This window comes from Carcharodon carcharias, chromosome 19 (assembly GCF_017639515.1).
Source record: "Carcharodon carcharias isolate sCarCar2 chromosome 19, sCarCar2.pri, whole genome shotgun sequence".
Classification (NCBI taxonomy): Eukaryota; Metazoa; Chordata; class Chondrichthyes; order Lamniformes; family Lamnidae; genus Carcharodon; species Carcharodon carcharias.
In genome coordinates, this window is record NC_054485.1 from 18,557,056 (window position 1) to 18,577,051 (window position 19,996).

The 19,996-nt window shown below is 42.9% G+C and overlaps 1 protein-coding gene across 2 annotated transcripts in view; it reads left to right on the plus strand.

Annotated features, from left to right (window-relative positions):
- The window catches only part of wdtc1 (WD and tetratricopeptide repeats 1), a 55,043-nt gene extending 37,611 nt beyond the window's left edge, over positions 1 to 17,432 (plus strand). For both annotated transcript variants that reach the window (XM_041212129.1, XM_041212130.1), the window contains exons 12-16: positions 2,542 to 2,715; positions 6,039 to 6,274; positions 8,865 to 9,039; positions 12,376 to 12,568; positions 14,361 to 17,432. In XM_041212129.1, coding sequence (XP_041068063.1) covers positions 2,542 to 2,715; positions 6,039 to 6,274; positions 8,865 to 9,039; positions 12,376 to 12,568; positions 14,361 to 14,555 — 973 coding nt within the window. In that variant the 3' untranslated portion in view covers positions 14,556 to 17,432. The remainder of the gene's footprint in view (positions 1 to 2,541; positions 2,716 to 6,038; positions 6,275 to 8,864; positions 9,040 to 12,375; positions 12,569 to 14,360) is intronic.
- Positions 17,433 to 19,996: the final 2,564 nt, after the last annotated feature.

The window sequence follows — 19,996 nt, forward strand, 5'->3', positions numbered from 1 at the left end:
AGGATGGTTAACATTGAAGTGATGTCATGTTACAGTCATTTCCCAGTAAATTCCAGAGCTAGTGATCTATTATTTCTCTTGTGAAAAATGACATAGGATGGCGGTGGGGTGGCTTGGTGGCAGGGGTGTCCACCTCAGCAGGGCAGACTAGAGGGACTGAATGGTCTGCTCCAGTTGCTGCCAGTTTGTGGACCACTTGATCGTAATTATATTTTGACCTTCCTCATTTCCTGACTTGTCCTGTTTGAATCTGATTGGTGTGGGGATTAATGCTTCATTGAAGGATAAATCCAAAATCTGATGCATATCAGCTGAGAAATAATACAAATTTAGAGGATTTAAATGTTTATTGTGGTGCCTGAGATGAAAGCATAATCATTTTCCTAATATTTTTCTGGTTTATTGTGAAGCAGGTTTATGGGAGTAAGTGTAGTTGGGTCTGTGTGTGATTTAATTACATTTTGTAGTCAAGTAGACTGCAAGTTTGAAATCATCAAAAGAAGCTTGGTGTTCGACATGCTTATGAGTAAACATGAATGCTGGCTTAGCATATAATGTGTGAAGGGAATTTGCATTTTTAGATAAATGAAAGGATATTTTGATTTCAAAGGGATCTTAGACTGTTTACAAATAGCCAGATATGCGAGGCTAAAGAATGTATTTGTTTTTCCCAAAGGTTACTGACAATATACAGTGGCAACGTGAAAGTTTTTTATATTATGAGGGAGATACAGTTTCAAAGACATATGGACCAATAGAATTTACATATTAAAAAGAGAGAAACATATATAAAGGAGAATGAAAGGTTATGTGTCAGAAGGCCATGTAAGATCTAACAGGAGTGTGTGAAATAGCCTTAATGAAGCCCCCAGCATTTGTGCATACGTCTGCTATCTAATGAAACTGAATCTGAGGGAAAAGCCCTTTGGAATTCCACTGTCCAGAGTATTGTGTGAACTTGCTGAGTTTGTTTTAAATCCCAAATCTATTTTGGACCATTGCCTTAAAGGGAGTGTAACTGGAAATCAGGTTAATTAGGAATTTTAGGAGTTATTATAGTAGTAAGTAATTTATGTATGTGCTTGAAATCTTTTATATTTTGTTAATAAATATTTTAATTTAATTTTTACCTCTGAGTTCAGTGCACACATCTTGTAATAAATACAAATTGCAAAACCATTTTGATAGCATGACCAAGTTTCCCTCGTGGATTTGGTCCGCCTGGCACACATCATCTGCCATGTTATAACAGCACCATTGGACATAAGGAAGTTATACAGCAATGCACCCCAGGAGCCTGAGTGTGTGTTTTTTGTTAGTTCAGTGAATGACCTGGACCTGAGCATGACGGAGTATAATTTCTAAGTTTGCAGATACCTCAAATCTCAGTAATGTAGTAAAAGCTCTCTCAAAGAGCAAAGACATGATGGGTTGAATGGCCTCCTCCTGTGCTGTACCATCCTTATGATAATGCAAAGTACAGAAATGAAAACTTGGGTTGCTTTTCCTTGCAGGATAGTCTGCCTCTTCTAAGGGTTAGAGCTGGCAAGCAGTCATTCTGTTACCTCACACCAATAGCAGTTACAATCTGGATTGGCTGGGCTGTCAACTAGATTTGTTCAGCAAAAAGCTCGTTAGGTAGCCTTGTATCTTTTGATTGATCAGCTTAAATAGTTGTGGAGCCCAAACCTAAACTCCTAATTTCTCCAGCACAGGGTGCCCTAAAGGGACCTTGAGAGAAATGATTGTTTCCCAGCACCAAGTTTAGGGAGAGAACAATATCCTGCAGGTTTTACCCAGTTTTTCCTGTTCAACCAATATGGAAATGAAACACACAAAGGTTCAAAGTCATTTAAAAGTTTTTGTGTTCTGATTCAGAATTAGGACAGTTTGTGAAATTTTATGCCATATATTGCTTTACAGTTGGGATTTGGGTTTTATATCAAGTCATTGAAAGCTACCATGTCCCTACTTGCTGCCAGTTACTTTTTATTTTAAAACTGATTCATTAATCATTTGTGACAGTGATTATTCTTATGTTAGTCAAAGGCTGGATGGGTATGAGAGAGTTTGTTCATTCCTTTTGAACAAATTGCAGTCTCATAGGTGTTCTTTTCAATTCTGGGTGGTAGCGCACTATCAGTTATTGTGTGTACAATGTCATACCTTAGTTCATAGGGGACAATGGCTCATGACGCTGAGTAGGAGAGGCATATCCCACAGAAAGCTTGTTGTCCGTCTGGTCTTGAGTTGGCTGCAGTACTCTGCCTCATGGCATTGACATTTTGAAGTCTCTCTCAATCTGGTGACCACCAGAGCTGAATAGGGTTCAAGGCTGGACTGAGCTGAATTTCTGATACTAAGGCTGTTAGGGAAATTTGAGAACAGTCTAGACTTGTTTCTGACAATCTTAAAACTGCAAACAGCTAACTTTTTAAAAGAAGTGTGTGTTGTGTATGACTAGTGCTAGTTATGGATATTTAACATTTTCTACTTTTTTTAGTCAATTCTACATCTCATTCATTTATTTTCTCCTTGCAGTGTTCCCTATGAGTTGCCACTTCATTTAGAGAGGCTCAAACAGCAAGCAAATGATGCCTTCTCCCGGCAACAATGGACACAGGCCATCCAACTTTACAGCAAGGCCATTCAGCAAGCGCCTGGGAACCCCATGCTTTATGGCAACAGAGCAGCAGCCTTCATGAAGCGCAAGTGGTAAGGAACATCCTGCCCCAGTGCCAGACCTGCCAGAGTATCCTGTGCATTGTCAGTTTTGCCATGTGTGCCGGTTTTGTCTTTTCACAGAATCCATTATTTACTCCATGCTGCATTGTGGTGATAGAAGTTTACTATTTGCACGTCCTGGAGCTCTGCAAACATGAAACAGTGAGTGAAGCTCACTTTTGTAAGACTTTCATGTTGGCAAAATATCCCACAACACTCTATGTTGGAAATGGACCCAAGCAAAAATAGGGGTAAGATTTGGGAAGAACATCGTGGTCAAAATTAGAGGTTACATGGGGGCTTTGGAAAGTCGATGAGCAATGTGGTAGAGTGGGTCGTGCGGTAGAATGCTCCTTAGGCAGTCCCTCGGCTTCGAGGATAACTTGCTTCCACTGTGATTCAATCGGTTCTGAGATGGCTATGTCCAATGTGTGATCTGCAGACTCTGCCACGTGCATGCAGGTGATGCTTGGAGGGTTGGGTACTTTAGTTGTTCGTAAGTTTGTGCGCTCTCTCAGGTGACTTGATTTCACCTCTACGTGTTCCCAACAAAATCTCTTGATGTGTTCAGTGCCTTCCCGAATGAACCTTCTCCATTTCAGTTGGTCACAAGCCGGGGACTCCCATGAGTCGGTGAGAATGTTTGACCCCTTCAGGGATACTTGGAGGGCACCCCTAAAGTTTTCGTTGTCCTCCTGGGAGTCTTCTGCCACAGCCAGTTCCCAGTAGACCAGTTGTTCTGGGAGTCTGGTGTCAGGCATACAAACCACTTACCCTGCCAGCAGAACTGGTTTTGAGTAATTATTGCTGAAATGCTGGGCATGTTAACTTGGGAGAAGACACTGCTGTTGGACCACTTTTCATGCCAGATTTGGAGGATCTTGCGATGGCACCACTGGTGGTACTTCTCCAATGATTTGAGGAGCCTGTTGTAGGTTGTCCAAGTCTCCAAAGCATATACGAGCACTGGTCTCGCAGCTGCCCAGAAAACTATGACCTTAGTGTCAGGTTTAAGATGCTAGCCCTCGAATACTCTTTTCCTCAGTTGGCCAAAGGCTGGGTTGGCACATTAGAGGCCCTGGTGAATTTCGTCATCTCTGTCTGTCTTTGAGAGAAGGCTCTCAAAATCTTGAAAATGGTCCACATTTTCCGGGATTTTGGCATTGATCTTCATTAATGAGGGAAAGCATCGTGCGGTGGGACAACCTCCGTTTTCTGGGTGTTTAGTGAAAGGCTCATTTCTATTATACTTTGGAGAGGGAGTCAACAGTGACCTGAAGCTCAGTTTCTGAGTGAACATTCACAAGTGTCACCTACACACTGGAGCTTGGAGTGACATTAGCTTTGGATAGAAAGTAGCATAGGTTGAACAGTTTCCCATCTGTTCTGTAAATTATCGCCCCACCTGTGGGTAAGTTGCTGAAGGTGAGATGTATTACTGCAATGAGGAAGATGGAGAAGAGGGTTGGTGCGATGGCACAACCTTGTTTGACCCCAGTTTTCACTAAGCTTTGGTGGTTCCGTTAGTGAGATTCACAGCTTGCATGGAATAGGTGGAGTATGACGCCAAATTTCTTGAGGGCAGCCAAATTTGAGGAAGATACTCCATAAATTAATTGATAGAGTCAAAGGCTAGGGAAGTGGTAGAGTTAGAGAGTGACATAGTGTATGGCCATGCTGTCTTGGAGGCTCTATTCCCAATGGTAGAGCAGGGGGAATAGGGTTGGGAAAGGTGCTAAACAGACCAGAGTTCAGAGAGCGGGTGCAAGTGGGAACTGCATTTAATCAGTAACACCCTCGACAGAGACAGTCTGGCTCTTGTGTTGCTGAACCACTCATTATTCATGACTTCTGAACTATCCATTTCCACATTTCTGTGGTATGCTATAAGAAAGTTACGTTTCTTTCCAATTCTGAGAGGGACAGAGTTCTCCTAGAATTGTATTCAATGGGACTTCAGACTCCGTGTTATGGGTTCAGTATTTCTTTGGATTTTGCTATGAAGCAGATGTACACTGACTATGTGTTGAATTCATGATTCTCAGCAGCAGCATTGTGTGTGGCAGGGTTAATAGGATTGTGTATGTTCCATCCAGATTCTAACATAACCTCCATTTAATGTCTATGATTTAAAACATTCTTAACCTTGGGAAAAGAAAGATTAAAAACATGTACACGGATCCACGTACATCATTTTGTTTAAAAAGTAGTGTTGTTTTTTAAACTTCGAAATGTATTTTTTCAGAGTCTGTTAGCAGTAGTCCGTGACGGAGTTCTGGAGGTTACATTTACATTAACAGCTGTTGTGCTTGTAGTGGTTATAATGCCAATTCAGCAGCCCAGAGTTCAAATCCCATCATGGAAAGCTAAATTTGAATTCAGTAAATCTGATAATCTGTGATTTGGCACCAGGAGAATGACCATGTCAATTGCTGATTATTGTAAAACTCCAACCTGTTCGCTAATGTCCTTCAGGGAAGGGAACTTTGCCAGTCTTGCCTATACATGACTCTACCCCGTACTATATTGCTGACTGACAATGCAGTCACCTAGTAAGCCACTCAAACAACTTCAGGGCAGTGAATGTGGTCTTACCAAATCACTCTGAAATAACGTTAGATAAAAACCCTTGGTCATGCGATTCAGTGCACAGCAGCCTCGTGATTATTGAATAATATAAGACTGAAAATCACACTTAGTCTTCAGTCACTCAGTTTCAAACATGTTCTCTCAATGAGATGGAATAAAGATTGCCATTAGTTTAGTCAATCTTTTATTGATTGCAGTTGAAATTTCCAATGCCACTGCCCCCTGCCCGTCAAGCCTGCATGTCAGGGCAATCTAATCATTGAAGTGCTTTTATTTGAGGTTGATTCTGTTTTTAAATTAACTTCATGAGAATTTCAAGAGCAAAATATAAGTGGTGTGACATACTTGAGATGACTTATGTTCTCTTGAAAATACATGCTATTTGTATTTTTGCTTGGTTTCCCTGGATATTTTGAATCACTAGACCTGGATATGCATTTAGTGTTCTATTCATGATAAAGCAGGCTAGTTGCTCAGTAGCTGTGACATAGTCAAGTTCCAACAGTTGTTTAGATATGAAGACCGACTCCTTCAGACAGTTTTATTGCGTCATAAAACTCTCCACAGCATTAGTCTCAGCTGTTATCCCTTTTATACAACCAAATGGTACTTAGTTAAACAACCTAATAATTAGTAATTGAACTTCTTTAACCATTTCCTTCCCTAACAACAGTGACCTCTGGCTTATTAAACCCAGCGTCTAATTTCTGTCCTTTCTTTTACAGGGATGGAGATCATTATGATGCCCTTAGAGATTGTTTGAAAGCAATTTCTTTGAATCCCTCCCACCTGAAGGCCCATTTCCGCTTGGCACGTTGTCTATTCGAGTTGAAGTACGTTGCTGAGGCTCTGGAGTGCCTTGATGACTTTAAGGGCCGTTTTCCTGAACAAGCCCACAGCAGTGCCTGTGATGCACTGGATCGAGATATCAAGGCTGTGCTCTTCGCAAAGACTGACAGCTGTGAGTCTCAACAGCCCTGCTATCATGTGGTGACACTGACACACTTTCTATTCTTAAACCTAAGGGGATAAAAGAATCCAACCAATAGAACGCTAAATTTTCATTGTATAAAATCCCAGCAACCAGTGTATGGAGAAGTAGATACTGTAGGAATGGCACTAAAAACTCTCCAAACTTGGGCTTCATTGGTACCAGCTACGAGCCCCCAGATATGGGTTGAGGGCCTTGGATTCATACAGGAAATCTGTTACATGAAAGGCAGTAAGTTACAACTCATGGAATCACAATGTTTGAATGTAGAAGCAAGCCACTTATCTCATCAACTCAGCACCAGTGTTTATCCTTATATAAACCACACTGTCTATTACCACTCTTGTGCTCACTCCCCATGCTCTTTAATACCCTGTCTAATCCCACTCTCCCCTAATCTTCCAAATATGTGACCTCCTGTTTTTCTACATTGAGCTGCTCTGGCACTCATCTTTGTCCTCCTGCAGTCTGTATTTAATAGAACTTCTAATATATCCTATCCCACTTCAAAAGTGGCAAGAACCTCAACCATGGAAAGATGGGTTTTGAGAGAATCTTTAAAAGTGGAGAGAGAATTGGAGATCAGTAAGGAGTTCCAGAGAATAAGCCGAGCCAACAGCAGGCTCTGCCACTAATCAGGTGTCAGATTTGGAGGGAGTCGCACAAAAGGCCAGAGTCGGAGGGTGAAAGGCTGCAGGATCAATACAAGACTGGAGGCACTTGCAGAGATGGTGAAAAAGGCTGTGGAGAGGAAATCAAGGATTTTAATCTTTAAAATATCTGGAGACAAAGTTCCACTTAATAACTTGGTGATTGGTGAGTGGGACTTATTGCAGGGCAGGAAAAGAATAGCAAAGTTTTGAACAAGTTGGAGGTTAAGGAAGATACAGGGCAGTAGGCCAGGAAGGAGGACATTGGAGTCATCAAGTCTGGAGGTGCTGCAGGTTTCAGTAGGGGAGACAGGCTGGAGCGAGGCAGTGTAGTGGAGATTGAAATGAGTGGCCTTGGTTTTATTTGTTTTGTATCTTCACACAATTTTCTTTCCCTTTGGGAAATAGTGGGAAAGTGTTGGAAGGATCAGTAGGCTGATTATCAGCCTGTTGAACAATATCATGAATGTCCTTCCTTGCCCAACAAGTCCTGGGAGTGGGACTTTAACCCAGAACTTCTGGTTCAGAGGCTGGAGTGATATTTACTGAGCCACAAGACTTCCTCAGTGACTGTTGGGTTGTGGGTTTGTAGCTCGGCTCTGGGTTCAACAGGTTGCCAGCATTTCATGAACTGGTCCAGAGTGAGTGAGTGGCTGGGTGGAAAGAGATTGGAATTGATGGAAGTTGAAAACAATGCTTTGATGTTAGGATGGAAGAAATTGTAATTCATCCAGATTTGATGTGAGGGAGCATGGAGGAGATTGGTGGTGGAGATACAGAGCTAGGTATCCCCTTCTTTATAGATGGTGCCACTAAGGGGCAGCAAGTAAATGGAGAAGAAGAGATGGCTGATAGACCCTTGGAGGACTGCAGAGATGAATGTGAAGAAATGGTCAGGGATATGTTGATTTGGGAAAAAGAGAAACCAGATTGCTGGGAATTGAATTGGGAGTTTTGAGAGATGGAGAGAAGGCTACAAGCAACAATGCATTCAGGTACCTTGGGAAGGTTAGGGATGATATTTTAGATGGCGGGGACAAAGGTCAAAGTGTGTTTTCTAAAGAGTGGGTGGTGGAGAGTTTTGAAAGGGGATGCAGGGAAAAGTTAGCAATGTCAGCAAGCATGTGATCTTGGGAAAGAAATTTGAGTGAGGAGGGGTCTTGATACATTGGCGTGCCTCAGACTGACTCTTGTCTCGTTGCCTTAGCCTCTGCATCAAATAACTGTGTCCTTGGTGATTTTAACCTCCCTTGCTCGTTTCCAGAGATGGGGAGCAATGAGGCCACAGAAGGATTTAAGTACAAGGGTAAGAATATAATTTTGAGGTGATGGGGAACAGGAAGCCAATGTATGTCAACAGGGACAGGAGTGATAACTATGGGGTAACTAGGGGTAGGGAACAGGTACCAGGGTTTTGGATCAGCTGAGGTTTGCGGATACAGAAATTGTAATTCATTCAGATATGGTTTGAGGCATCATGGAGGAGGTTGTGGTGGAGAGGCAGAGCTGGGTATATATTGATGGTGCCACTAAGGAGCAGCAGGTAAGTGGAGAAGACGAGATGGTTGATAGATCCTCGAAGGATTGCGGAGGTGAATATGAGGAAATAGCCTGGCTGGGAGAGCAACATTTTAAACTTTGTGAAGAGCAATCAACTCGTTAGCGAGTGACACTGAGCAGGATCTTGTACAACCGGTTTCCATGGTGACACAGGCATTGGGCAGCTGTTAATGTCCTGTTATTTGCAATACCTTTAATATTAATAAAAGGTCATTTTTATTTGGCCTAACAGTATCCTAACACTACCAGTCTTGGACAGAGGCCAAGGAGACTCCAATCTTAGTCGTTATATTTTATTTATCCACTTTGTGTTTGAACTGAGTCGCTGCTCTTATTCCTGGGTTTTACAGCTGAGGAGAAGAAGGCAGGAGCTACCACCCCAATCCGCATCCGATCGAGTGGCAGGAAGGATTCCATCTCCGATGATGAGGTGATTCTGAGAGAGCGAGGTTATGATTACAAGTCACGCTATTGTGGTCACTGTAATACTACCACTGACATCAAGGAAGCCAACTTTTTTGGAAGGTAATTTCCTAATTTACAAGGAAGCAGCAGATTTTGTTTAACACTCTTAAACTGGTATGTGTGCAGAATCAATCTTTGAATATATTGCAGCAAAAGGTGACTTAAAGGATGCAGTTGTCCATTATTCTGTAAAATGTTCCTGAGATTGTTTTTAAGGACAGTTTCCCTAGCTGTTGCGGATAGGTCCAAATTGAGTAAACATAAGAATAACATTCTCGTGCTTTTCTTAATCTTCTTTCCCAGAGATTGCTGTGGTGTTTTCATCCATGCCTTTGACACCTCCAAACTGGACTATTCCAATGCTCTCCTGAATGACCTACCATCTCGCACCCTCCACAAACTTGAGTTCATCCAAAACTCTGCTGCCTGTATCCTAAATCACACCAAGTTCCATTCACTCATTGCCCCTGTGCTTGTTGAACTAAATTGGCTTAAAATTCTCATCCTTGTGTTCAAATTCCTCCTTCAATACTAGCCTCTTGTGTGTGTATCACCGACTTTCATTACTCCACCATTGTCCGTGCTTTGTTGCCTTGGCCCTAAGCTCTGCAGTTCCTTCCCTAAACCTCTCTGTCTCACTCCCTTCCTTTAAAACACTCCTTAAAACCTAACTCTTTAACCAGGCTTTTGGTCACCCATCGTAATATGTCCTCTGTCAAATTTTGTTAAAATGTTCCTATGAAGTGCTTTGATACATTTTACTATGTTCATTTTCCTATAGGAAAGCAAGTGGTTGGGACTCAAAAGGGAATTTCCAAGAGTTTTTCCATAAAATGGCTGCTGATGTTGTGTGTTTTTGTGCCTGTATCAAGGGATTGCATGGTTTGGCAGTGGATCTCTATACCCTAATCCATGAGACAGGCTTGATGGGCCTGCTGGCTTTTTCTGTGTATCTATGAAAACTTTGCTCAGTATTTGTGGAAGAGTGTAAGAGAAGTCTTGATTTTTTGGGGGGGACTTTATCTGGAGATGAAAAGAATTAATCTAAGAGATGGGGTTAAATGGTCAATGATAATGACAATCAGTAGATACCTGTATTAAGGAATCAGTTCTCAAGAGGATTAGGACATTAACAAATTCAGTAGAGATGGCAGCAATAATACAGCAGTTCAAATAGGGGGAAAGGGATAATCCAGGCAACTACTTCTGGTGAACTAGTTAGTTGTTGATTGGCTCCAATTGATTTCCTAAATTGCCTAAGTAAATGACATGGGCACGGACTGATCAGAGATGGTCAGTGAAGATAAAAACAAAAAAACTGCGGATGCTGGAAATCCAAAACAAAAACAGAATTACCTGGAAAAACTCAGCAGGTCTGGCAGCATCGGCGGAGAAGTAAAGAGTTGACATTTTGAGTCCTCATGACCCTTGGGTCATGAGGACTCGAAACGTCAACTCTTTTCTTCTCCGCCGATGCTGCCAGACCTGCTGAGTTTTTCCAGGTAATCCTGTTTATGGTCAGTGAAGAGCTGGCTAATGGTGGAATTCTTTTGAGAGAAAGTGTGGCTGGGAGTGGGTAGGATAGGATGGATTACACTTATATAAATTTAAAGTATTTGACAAATTGCTGGATGGGGAACTGTTTGCCTGGGTTTAAAAAGAATATAAAATTTCAAGGTTTGCTGTGCTAAGTGGACTAGCAACTCTCCTGGAGACAGTAACAGGCTACAGAAATGGGAAGATAAGTAGTAGGCAGAAAATGCAGAAAGAAGTGAGGTAATAAATTGTGGAAACAGGAACAAAGAATGCAAATACAGAGCTTGATGCTAAAATTCAGTGGGAATAGCCTGAGATTCTCCCTGTCAGCTGCTCTAATCTGGATTTATTGGGATGTGTCATGTATGCTGCATTCTCATGTGGTCAAAATGGCTAAACTATTACAGCATGGAATAAAATATGAAAGATCTTGGGGCTTGGTACAAAATGGATTTGCCCTTGAAAATAGCCTAGCTTAGCATAGGCAAGAAAGGCTGAATGGTCTTCTTTTATGTTTGAATGTCTAAAAGAAGGATGATTGACTTTGTTTAATTTGAGTGAGTGTGCTGTGTTGCTGGCTACAGATCGCCATGTTTTGTAGTTTCTTGCTCCTGAAGACACTGTCTCAGGCTGTCAGGAAAATATAATAATTTTCATAAGGTTATTGGAATTTATTGTAAGGTTGGAATAGTGTGTGTCTGTGTGTGTGTGGAACTTAATTGAATTAAAGATAGCTGGTCTGAAGGCATTGAGGTGTCAGAAGAGAAGCTAGGTTTGAAATGTTGAATAGGTAAACATGGCTGAAGTTTTAGAATATGAGGTATAAAGGAAAATTTGCCTTTTTAGATAAACCAGAGTAATTTGAATTTCAAAAGAGGTGGTGAAATGATAGACTTAGTCGGAAGAAGCTAGACAGAGAGTCTATTTTTCCCAAAGCTCATTGATAAAATTAGTACTATGAAAGATTTTTATTATTAGCAAAGTAGAGCTGAAAAGACATTTTGGGACAATGGGATTTGCATTAAGAAGGGAGAAACCTGTATAAAGATGAGGGTATGTGTCAGAGAAAAGTATTCTAAGACTTAACAGTGTGAAAAGGCTCCAGCCTCTAAGCCTCAAGTTGCTGTCTGCATGAACTGAAGTGAAGAAAACTCACTTTGAATTTGACTGTTCAGGGTATCGTGTTATTTACCTGGATTTTTAAAAATTTGTTTTACTGTTGCCTTAACATAGATGTAACTGGGAGTTAGATTAACTAGGCGAGCTAGGAGTTATCACAGCAATAATTTGTAAACCTATGTACGTGCTTAAAATCATTTTTTTTAATTAATTTAGTTTTGTAAGAAACCTGTTTGACTCAGTGGTCTTATTACTACTGAATTCAAGGCACGCATCTCGAAATAAATACAAATTGTAAAATAGTTGTGGCAGTTGTTTCAAATTTCCCTCTGAGATTTGAACAGCTCCATCTGCTGTGCCATAACAAGTTTGGAAGTGAATTCTGCTGCTAATGCGCCCAAGTGACCTTGTCTGAACCTCATAGTGATGATTAACTGGATAGGGCTGACAATTGAGCTTGAATTCCGTCCTTGCGCACTGAACTTTGCTTCAGGAGTCACCGGCTGGTAATTGCCAATCTCTGACCCAGACACTGAGAAATGGTTGTCCCTCATGCTGAATCAGTGACAGCCAACCTTCTCTTTCAATGTCTAAACCTTAACCTACCCTGAGACGTATGAGGGATGGCCCTTGGGACTGTGGAAGGTGATTCATATTAAAAGGAAATCTGTGTGACTGTAGCTAAAATTGTTCATTTTTTGTGACAAATGATTCCTGCAATGAATTTCTCTTGTCTTTCAGTAATGGCCAGTACATTGTCAGTGGTTCAGATGATGGATCCTTCTTCATCTGGGAGAAAGAGACAACAAATCTTGTTCGTGTTCTGCAAGGCGACGAGTCGATTGTGAACTGTCTGCAGCCTCACCCAAAGCACTGCTTCCTCGCGACAAGTGGCATTGATCCTGTAGTTCGCCTCTGGAGCCCGAGACCAGAAGTATGAACTCTAAGTGACTGTAGACCCTGTAGTGATAGCCCTAATGGGAGAGAACAAGAGCTACCTGCTAACCCAAAACTAGCCCAGAATGAGAGAGCTACCTGCTGACCCAATACTATCCCAACTAAATCAATAGGAAGGAGCAATTTGCCCAATTAATTCAACTTGCTACCTTATAGAGTAGTTGAGTAAATTAACATTGTTGCATTTAAGGGGAAAAAAATATAAACACAAGGGAGGAAGGAATGAAGTTATGCTGAGGAGGGAGGTGAAGCATAAACACAGGCATACACCAGTTGGGCTGAATTGCCTGTTCTGTGCTGTAAATTCTATTAAAAAATTCAATTGGTCTGACCCAATGCCCTTCCTAAATTGTCATACAATGTGTTCTATAAGTCAATGGTTTTCAAACTGTACTGCATTTTGGGAAGACTGAAGCCATTGTTTTTGGTCCCCTCCAAAAACTTTACTTCCTAACCAGTAACTCCATCTGTCTCGCTGGAAATTGTCTGAGGCTGAACCAGACCATTCACAACCTAGGTGACATACTTGTCACTGAGGTGAGTGCCTGATCACATACTGTGCCATCAGTAAGACTGCCTATTTCCACCTCTGAAATTATCTACCTTAGCTCATTTGCTGCATGCCTTTGTTACCTATAGATTTGACCATTTCAACACAGTCCTAGCTGGCCCCACACAGTTCTACCCTCCATAAACTTAGGTCATCCAAAATTCTGCTGCCTGTGACTTAATGCACCAAGTCCTCTTCACCCATCACCCCTGTACTTGTTGACCTACATTGGCTCGCAGGCAAGCAATGCCTCAGTCTTAAAATTCTCACCCTTGTTTTAAAATCCTTCTATGTATTTACTGGCCCCTTCCTATCTCTGTAATTTCTTCCTGCCTGACAGCCCTCAGATATCTGCACTCCTCTAATTCTGGTCTCTTGTGAATCCTGACTTTAATTGGTCTGTTGTTGATGGCTATGTCTTCAGCTGCCAAGGCCCTAAATTCTGGAATTCCCTCCCCTAAAACCTTCTGCCGCTTCTTTAAAGATGTTCCTAAAACCTACCTCATTAGTCAAGTTTTTGGTTATCTACCAATACCTCCTGTGGTTTGCTGCTAAATGTTGCTTTCTGACACTTCTGTGAAGCATCTTGATGCGTTTTATTATGTTAAGGGCAACAACAAGTTGTTTTGAGTGAGGTGAAGTGGGAACAGTAAAGGCTTCTGAAATAAATTTGATGTCAATGGGAATCAATGATGAGCAGGAGAGAAGCTATGGGGAACTAGTACAGAAAATGTCCTTTTTATTGAACTAAAACCTAAACTTTGACTTTTAACTTTTGTAACTGCGGGTCAGTTAATAGTGAGTGGGTCACTGGTCAGGTTTTGTTAGTTCCTTTGTAGTTCGGGACTGACTGACCCCTTGAAACTACTTGAGACGGAATAGTATATAAAGGAATGTAATTGTTCAAGCCCAGCTCAAGCTGAGCACATATCACGGAGTGAGGCAGAGAGAGTAACTTCTGAAATGGAAATTATACTGAGGAGGAAGGGACTGCTAAGTAGACTTACTAATTTTGTGCACAAGTAATATAAATTTTAAAATAAAACAAAGCAAACTTTAAAATGGCACCAGAGGAATCTTGCACGGAACATTGCATTGTACCATCAGCACACAGCACTATCACTGCTGTACCATCCTGCTCCAGTGGTTGAGCACGTGTTAGACTGAGGAGCTGATTAGAGTCTGGTTGGAGAACTGATTTATGTTGTTGTTTTTCCAGAGTGAAGATCAAAATGAGCGAGTGATTGAAGATATGGAGGGGGCTTCACAGGCAAACCAGCGGCGAATGAATGCAGACCCACTTGAGGTCATGCTCTTGAATATGGGATACAGGATCACTGGACTTACCAACAGCGGGATGGCCTCAGATGATGAGGAAAACTCTGAAGGCCAGGTGCAGTGCCGGCCGAGCTAAACCGCAACCCCAACAACAGCGTACTTGGGACAGACCAGGAACAACTCTCGGTTCAGTGTGTCTGTGGCTGAAAACACTGCACTGTCCTCAGCTACGCACCAAAAGCTTGGTTCAGGAAGCATTGACAGGGTTTGCATTCTTTCCAACACCTATCAGACTCACTTATGAATGAGCCCCATACCAGTCTGCAGAAGTCTCAGAGAGTGATGCTACTACCCTCTCAGGAACAGCTAACTGGGCCAAACCTGGTCTGAATCGCATATGGGAGACTTCAAATTGTTTCTGGTGATTGGAAAAGACTCATTTGATAAGCAGATCTTTTTGTAAATTGTCTAGATGCTGCTTTCAGTTTGTATAAATGCTTCCTCCTCTATCACATTCAGTCCCTTTGTAGTAATGGGTTCTGCACAATCCATTAGCAACAAGCAGCCAATAATATGGAGGTAAACTGCACTCCCTTCATAGTCCTGGAGCCATCACTTAGAGTCCCAGGACATCTTGATGCAGCTTTCATTGCAGGCAGTAGAGGGTCATGGCCAGTTGTCACACCCCTCAGTCACTGCCATATTTGTGACTCCTTTGCCTGACTCTGCCCCAGTTTACAATGTTCATACAGGATGTGTAGCTAAACACGACCTAACAGAGATCTCTGCATCATCATTGGGGATGTAGGACTGTGGACACAGGATGAAATCACAATGTACATGCAGCGAGGAGACTGTCCATGGTGAAGAATGGGAGTTGTCAGGAATACTTTGTTGTGAACAATCTAGGGTGGGGTTTGCAAAGTGTAATACTGCCCTCTCCTGGAATGCTTCTTCCAGGGTGTCCTTTTACTCGGGTGTCACTAAAACTCTGCCAAGCCCCAGTCCCATCAGGAGCTCGGAATCGAATATTCCATTAGCAGAACAGATTTCAGATGAATATGGGGGGGAGGATTTCTTAAGTATCTTTGGTTTCTTTTGCTGGCTGTTTCTTTTTGATGACTTCTGTTGCGATGTGTGAACTAGTTTAAGTATTGAGCTATCAGCTTTGAGAAGAAGCAGCATTGCTGTTGGTAAAGCTAGAGAAGGATTGATTGGTTTAGTTCTCATTCTGATTCCTAATTTGCTGTTCAAAGTGTAGCAAATTTTGTGGGGTTTGGCTGAAAGTTGTAGTGTGAGGTAGGGGAGAATGTTTCAGTTCTGGGCAGGTTGGGGGAACACTGGGTAACTCTGTGAAAGACTGGAAGGGGAGGGAAGCAAACTGACAATGTGGTAGGAAGTAATTAAAATAGCAACAACTAACTGCAACCATTCTGTTAAACACTGACCCAAGCAATCTGAGCACTCTACCTGATTTGTAGAGTGGGTTAGCAAGCTATTGTTCTACTTCTGAAACTTGCATTGAGATCTAATGAAGAGATGGGATTTTGCCTGCCAGTGTAAAGTTCCAGCTCGTGAAAGTTTCAGGAGATTCCACTCAAATTGACTGAAAATGTGGCACCCAAACTGATATGTTCAAAAGAGTGACAGATATGGGAAATGGAATGTCTTACTGACAGCAGGGGATAATGTTTTAGGGCAGAGTGCAGTGTATAAAGGAGTGCTGTTTTAAGAGGGTGTGCTATATATGAAGCGGCATGGTTGTGAGGAGCTATGATGTTGTGTATAGCAGAAGGTGGGGTTAAGGTGCTGTGTATTGATTGGTTTTGCAGTGATTGATGCTACAAGTAGTCAACATTAATTATCATCTCACTTCCTGGACAAACAAATCCATAGCATGCAGAGGCTCCTCTGCTGCAAGTTCTATTTGCATTTTAAGACATGTCCAGTTGCATTATACTGAATTGATGGTGAGTTTGTGTAATAGTGGTCACTTAATCACTTCAGCTTCACTTGGAAAGATTTGTTCATCGATGTATTTTAATAGTCACTAATTTATTGCTTTCATGAGCTGGCTGCAATCTGCAAAGCTCAGTTAGAAATTCCTCTGCCTGTGCAATAAAGGCCAAATTGACAGGGTCAGTCACCAATCACCTATGACTGCCCTTGCAGTTATTATACTGGGTATGCTGTGGCTGATTGATCACCTAGTTATTGATCAGTTGCTGAGAGCATGAGCTGCTAGATTATTGCAGGCTGGTGTTTCCTGAAATCCTCCCTAAGGGCTATAGCATTAGAATTCAGCCAGGAGCTCATGGCTCAGTGAGGTGCCTAATCCTAGGACAGAGAGGCTGTGGTGGAGGAGCAGGCTTGATTGAAATGTTGCCAGATCCAGTGTTTCATTACCAGCTGCTCCCACCATCAGCTATCATGTGACTACTTTGTTAAATTAATTTTTTAAAGTATAATTTAGGTTTTGGTGGGACTGTTAATAGGAAAAATTATTCCACTTAAAATCCTGCCCAATATCTTCACTGGGATTGTTGCTTGTTTGCCATTGCTTAAGAGTCTTGATCTGAAGTTGTAACCCCCTGTGGGGTCAGCCAGTATGTGAAATGGAAGAGATCATCAGTGGGGTCAGTCAGCAGGGTTGAGTGGTAGGGTAGGTGTTTGGGTCAGTCAGTGTGCTAGATATTCCTCTGCAGTAATTGCAGTCTCCCCACTCCCACCCAATTCATGAGCTCAGTGCCAATTGCTTGTTTAAACCTCACTCAGTTTGTTGCTCCTGTCCTTGCCTGTGATTTGATGAGGAATTATCCGTGGGAAGCTGCTAACTGTAAAAATTAAATTGTTAATCCACGGTTGTGATGAGTTTAAAGCCAGCATTAAATGGCGAGTTTAGCAGAATGCTGTTTGGTTTGGTTGCTAATAATTCATACTTGTATGGGGGCTGCTGCTTTCAAGTTTGTAGTTACACTCAATGTACATCAGTGCAATAAAAACACAAACCGCAGTACTCTGCTTGCATTCAAATATTAAACGTGCTGCACTCTCTCAAACAGCCACAATCTGTGCATGAGCGCTGTCACTGACCAGTGCACATCTCAGTTCGGCTTAAAATCATGGGTTTGAGTCCCACTCCAAAGACTTTAGCAAACTGATTCCATTGCAACACTGTGAAAGTGCTGCACCTGCAAAAGATGCTGTCTTTCAGATGCAGTATTAAACTGAGGCACCTCCTACCTCCTCAGTTGGATGGGAAAGATCTCATGGCTACTATTGAAAGAGCAGGAGCATTCTCCTTTAGTATTCTGGCAAACATTTAGTGCTCAACCAACATCAATAAAATAGAATTACTAGGTTATTTACCCCTTTGTGTGTGGAATGTACCCCTTTGTGTGTGGAATGTATGCACTAATTGGTAACTGCATTTCCCTACACAGCTATGGGGACATTTTAAAGTCATAAAAGACGCTGTCTCAATATAAAGGTCTTCCTTTTTTAAATCCAAGTAGAAAAGTAAAAGTACAAAAACTAAACCAGATTATTTATGGAGATGAATGAGCTGAGAGGTGAAAGGAGAAATTGTCACCCCCTTGCCCATTCCCCCTCTTCAGTGCAATGTGATCAGTTAGAGATCAGTCCTTTCAAGGTGCTGTAATGGTGTGGAGAATATTTTGACTTGAGATCGAAAATGTCAGTTTTAAAATCTCACCTCTCTGGGGTTTGGAAATTGTTTGTGCAATGGCCAACTGATGAGATGAGCTCTCCTGATGCCAGTCTCCTGTGACCAAAAGCAACAACTTTAATGAATGTATCCAGGTGTGTGATCTGCTGCTTGGGCCCTTTAAACATTAATATCAGCACAGCCAGCAGTGCAATCCAATGGGGAAAGGGCACCTGTTACATGGAACAAATAATACGTAAACATTTGTTTTTGAATAAGGGAGGAGAGTAATCCAATGGATGTCTATTTTGACTTACGAAAAGCTTTGGATAATGCACCAATACAAGATTGAAGATTCTACTAATACACTGATTGGATTCAAGATGGATTTGAATTGATTTAGGAACCAGGAGTGTCTCATAGGAATTGGTGTTGGGACCATTGCTCTTTATTGTTTCTATTTAGAGATGTAGATGATGTTAGCTCAATCAAACCAAGATCTGTGCCAGTGCTAGGACAGTGGACAATACTTGACCACATCAGTCGGATCTTGAGAGCTGCGGGAACGGATTTTTGATTTGGGTAAATGCAGTGGATAGAGCAAACGTTGAATTTGCTTTCACCCTTTAGGAAAAAGATCTGGGCAATCTAGTGTAGGCTGGTGGCTGCAGGTATATTTGTATGAGCTAAACCTCGATTGTGATATTAAATTTCCTCCCTTTGAGAACGGGTAACGATCTCCAGGAAAGGCCCTGGAAGCTGTAGTCCCACCAGCTTCAAATGCAGAGATGGTAAATCATGTAACACCGTCTGCGCCCTCCCATCAAACATTCTCATGGCAGGTAGAGCACAAATTAGAAACAGATTGGCTCTCTCGGTCTATGAGTGAAATAAATATTTATTTTAATTTAATTTACATTCTGATTGAGAGAAGCTTCAGGTTCCTGGGTAATTACGCAACAGACCTGCGGCTCCTGGCCGGTCGGCCCGTCACCCGGCCCCTATCCCTATCCTCTCCCACCCCCCCTCATTTTCTGGTCCAGGGGACGCAGCCGCGGAGCCCGAAGACGGCGGCCACTATCAGCGGCGCCCGGTGCCCCCGGAATTTGAGGCGGGTTTTGATGTTCTGGCTGCGGGCGCTGAGCCCAATCTCCCCCAGCTGGGCACCGCTCCGGATCCGGTTGACCAGCTCCCCGTGCTCCACCGCCTCCTGCTCGGCCCGGACCAGGATATCGTGCAGCTGCTGCAGGCCGATCTCCAGCTCCCGCACCCGGCGCTGCCGCCGCTCCATCTCCAGCAGCCTCCGCCGGGCTTCCGCAAACTCCAGGCTGCTGCTCGAGGTCAGGGCCCGGGACACCGGCTCACTCGCCGGGCCCCGCTGCTCCTTCGCCCGCACCTCGCCAGCGGCTGGCGGCGAACTCGCGGCTCCTTGGCCCGCTAGTTTGTCCCGGAGTTTCCCCATCGCCGTGTCCGCAGTTTGGCTGCGACTGCGGAGAGTGGGCGGGGTGGTTGGGGGGGGGGGGTGGAGAGAGAGAATTGGGCTGGGGGCGTGGCTAGTGTGGTGGGAGGGGCTCCCGCGGTTGAATGGGGGTGATATGGGCGGGGCTTCGTGGAGTGGGCGGGGCTAGCAGCTTGGGGGCTGTGCCATTCACCCAATCCCCAAACTGCTTCACAACTTGAAGATGCAACCAGATATCAAGGAGGACAGGGAAAATGTTTTAAGGACACTCTGAAGGACTCATTGAAACGGGGAAAAACTTGCTGCTAACCGTGCCATGTGCCGGCGCCTCATCAACAAGCCGCAATACATTAGGAAACGGAGGGTATAAACTGCTGCAAAGAAGCAACAAAAAGCAAAAAGAGAGAGAGAGAGAGCACAGCCCTTGCTTGAGACCCCACCCCCCCCCGCC